The 3,349-nt window shown below is 70.6% G+C and overlaps 1 protein-coding gene across 1 annotated transcript in view; it reads left to right on the top strand.

Annotated features, from left to right (window-relative positions):
* Positions 1–6: 6 nt before the first annotated feature.
* Positions 7–3,349, top strand: part of ANKRD13B (ankyrin repeat domain 13B) — a 3,602-nt gene continuing 259 nt past the window's right edge. Inside the window, exons 1-13 of the mRNA XM_025192335.1 lie at positions 7–81; positions 186–231; positions 427–570; positions 940–1,129; positions 1,274–1,340; positions 1,631–1,712; positions 1,800–1,864; positions 1,944–2,074; positions 2,170–2,327; positions 2,427–2,579; positions 2,881–3,041; positions 3,141–3,217; positions 3,331–3,349. The exon at positions 3,331–3,349 is cut by the window's right edge and continues 259 nt beyond it. Coding sequence (XP_025048120.1) covers positions 207–231; positions 427–570; positions 940–1,129; positions 1,274–1,340; positions 1,631–1,712; positions 1,800–1,864; positions 1,944–2,074; positions 2,170–2,327; positions 2,427–2,579; positions 2,881–3,041; positions 3,141–3,217; positions 3,331–3,349 — 1,272 coding nt within the window. The 5' untranslated portion in view covers positions 7–81; positions 186–206. The remainder of the gene's footprint in view (positions 82–185; positions 232–426; positions 571–939; positions 1,130–1,273; positions 1,341–1,630; positions 1,713–1,799; positions 1,865–1,943; positions 2,075–2,169; positions 2,328–2,426; positions 2,580–2,880; positions 3,042–3,140; positions 3,218–3,330) is intronic.

Here is a 3,349-nt window from a genome sequence, read left to right as displayed (position 1 = left end):
CTGATCCTGCGTTACCGCGATTACCAGAGAGCCGTCAAGCGCCTGGCGGGCATCCCCATCCTGCTGGAGAAGCTGCGCAAGGTATGGGTGCCCCCCACCCCACCCCACCCCACCCCTGTACCCAGCCTGGCGGCCGGACGGGGCTGGCACGGGCCCCTCTCACCTGCCCGCTCTCCTCCCTCCAGGCCCAGGACTTCTACGTGGAGATGAAATGGGAATTCACCAGCTGGGGTGAGTAAGGGGGTTGATCTGGGCAGCTCCCCCAGGGACCCCCCCATGCTGCCAGCCAGCTGCCCCTGCCCCGTCCCTGCCTGCCCGTCCGTCCGTTCCTCCGTCAGCCCCTGCGCCCCTGAACCTGCGACGCCGCCTGCACGCCGGGGCCTGGGGGCAGCCCCTTCCCGCCCCCTAACGCTGCCACTCCCCCAGTGCCCCTGGTCTCCAAGATCTGCCCCAGCGACACCTACAAGGTGTGGAAGTGTGGCCAGAACCTGCGCGTGGACACCACCCTGCTGGGCTTTGACCACATGACCTGGCAGCGGGGCAACCGCAGCTTCGTCTTCCGGGGACAAGGTCAGTGTGGGGCCGGGTGCTGCCCCCCTCCCCACAGCGCTGGCCGGGGCGCGGGCGCTCACCCTCACGGAGCCGGGCGCAGGGTCCCGGACCGGTGTCGCCAGTCAGGAGCCGGCGGGCAGAGCCTGCGGGGCTGGGCGGGAGCCCGGAGCTGGGCAAGCAAGAGCAAAGCACCGTGGCACCGGGATGGAGAGCAGCATGGGTGCCCGCCCCCGTGCTAGCCCCTGGCACGCCCTTGCACGTGTGCACACGCAGCCCCTCACCCTGCCTTGCATGCGCGTCTCCCATGCATGCACCCAGCCCTGCACGTGCCCACCCAGCCGGGCACCCCCACCGCTCGTGCCTGACCGCAGCCCCCTGCTCCCCCAGACACCAGCGCGGTGGTGATGGAGATCGACCACGACCGGCGCGTGGTGTACTCCGAGACGCTGGCCCTGGCCAGTCACGACCACGAGGTGCTGCTGGCTGCCGTGCAGCCCACCGAGGAGCAGGTGATGGGGCGGCTCACGGCGCCCGTCGTCACCACGCAGCTCGACACCAAGAACATCGCCTTCGAGAGGTGGGTGCAGCACAGCCCGAGCCAGGGAAAAGGCACGGTGGGGAGGCCTGGGGCTCCCCGGTGCGGCGTAGCACTGAGGGGTGGAAGTGCCGTGCCTGGGGCAGGGCCAGGCCACGGCTCACAGCCGCCTCATCTCACCATCAGGAACAAGACGGGCATCCTGGGCTGGAGGAGCGAGAAGACGGAGACGGTGAACGGCTATGAGGCCAAGGTGAGGGGCAGCGCCAGGGGAGCTGGCTGCAGACTCACGGAGGCCGGGCGCTGGGGCAGCAGCACTGGGGCCGGGGCCGGGGCCGGTCCTTCCAGGTGCCCGAGCTCCGCCGGCAGCTGTGTCCCGCGCCCGGCTGGCGCCGAGCTGCTGTGGTGCAGACTGAGCTGCGGCACCCCAGGCGGTGAAGCTCCCGGGGCGGCACGGCACGGCACGGCACGGCACGGCTGCCAGGGTGACGTCCCAGGGTGCAGGGGCAGCAGCAGCCTCCGCCACTCGCTCTCCTCGCCCAGGTCTACGGTGCGTCCAACGTGGAGCTGATCACGCGGACGCGGACGGAGCACCTCTCTGACCAGCACAAGGGCAAGAGCAAAGGTAATGCCTGCTCCGGCATCCGAGAGGGGTCCCCTCCCTCCCGCCTGCCCGTGCCGGCTGAGCCGCCAGCTGCCTCGTGTCCCGCAGGCAGCAAGACGCCGCTGCAATCCTTCCTGGGCATCGCGGAGCAGCACGTGGGCCACAACAACGGGGTGAGTACCCGGGTGGGCGCCGGCTGGCCCGCCTGCCCCTGCCCCTGCCCCCGGCCTAACGCGGGTCGGCCCCGTGCAGACGCTGATCACGCAGACCCTGAGCCACACCAACCCCACGGCCATCACGCCCGAGGAGTACTTCAACCCCAGCTTCGAGCTGGGCAACCGCGACATGGGGCGGCCCATGGAGCTCACCACCAAGACGCAGAAGTAAGGAGGCCGGTGGTGGTGGGGCACGGGGGCAGGCCTCGCCCGCCACGGGCAGTGCCTGCCCTGCCCTGGCTCCAGCCGCGTGTCTCCCGCAGGTTCAAGGCCAAGCTGTGGCTGTGCGAGGACCACCCGCTGTCCCTGGGCGAGCAAGTGGCGCCCATCATCGACCTCATGGCCATCAGCAACGCGCTCTTCGCCAAGCTCCGCGACTTCATCACGCTCCGCCTGCCGCCCGGCTTCCCCATCAAGATCGGTGAGGCTTGAGGCTGCCACCCCGGTCCCGCAGCCCACGCCGTGGGGCGGCCGCGTGCCCCTGGCTGCCCCCGGGTCCTCACAGCTCTGTGCCCCACAGAAATCCCCATCTTCCACATCCTCAACGCCCGCATCACCTTCGGGAACCTCAACGGCTGCGACGAGCCCGTGAGCTCCCTGCGCCACAGCCCCAGCAGCGAGGCCCCGTCCCCCAGCAGCAACTCCTCCAGCGTCAGCAGCTCCAGCTCCCTGAGTACGGGCCGGGGGCAGCGCGACCCCGGCAGAGACCCCGGGCCCCAGGGACTGTCTGCAGGCTCGGCTGGGGGGAGGGCCCTACTGGCACCCCTGGCTGAGCCCTCCCATTTCCCTAGCCTATCGGGAAGGTTGGCATGGGGCTCGCCTGGCCCAGCAGCCAGTGTGGTGCAGCGGCGGGAACCAACCTAGCCCCCATTCGTGCTGGGAGCTGGGCACGAGCCAGAGGAGGGTGTGCTGGGGTGGGTAGTCCACGTGGCACCCCCCAGCCTCCCCCATGATGCATATGCCCGGCCCCGCAGCCTCGTGCCGGGCGTGCGAGATGGACCCGTCGCTGTTCGAGGTGCCGCGGGGGTACAGCGTGGTGGGCAGCCACCCTGACACTGCACGGGAGGACGACGATGACCTGCTGCAGTCCCCCATCCAGCAGAGCCTGCTCGAGGCCGGCAGCGAGTATGACCAGGTGGGTGCCGTGCCGTGCCCCCAACCCCGCGGCACCGTTTGGCAGGCAGCGCAGAGGCCAGCAAGGGGTTAATGCGCTGCTGCATGCTCACCGTTGCAGGTCACCATCTGGGAAGCGCTGACCAACAGCAAACCGGGCACGCACCCCATGTCCCACGAGGGCCGCCGAGCAGACAGGTGGGTAAAGCCTGGCCAGCCCCTGCCGGGGGCACGTGGCACATGGGGCCGTGCCGTCGGGGTTCCCAGAGTCCCCCGGGGCACCCTGCCCTCACCCGTCTCCCTCCCCGCAGGACTCCCCAGCACACGCCG

This window comes from Alligator sinensis, unplaced genomic scaffold, assembly GCF_000455745.1.
Source record: "Alligator sinensis unplaced genomic scaffold, ASM45574v1 scaffold1642_1, whole genome shotgun sequence".
Lineage (NCBI taxonomy): Eukaryota > Metazoa > Chordata > Crocodylia > Alligatoridae > Alligator > Alligator sinensis.
The sequence above is the reverse complement of the archived record's forward strand: the minus strand, read 5'-3'. Positions and strand labels throughout refer to the sequence as shown.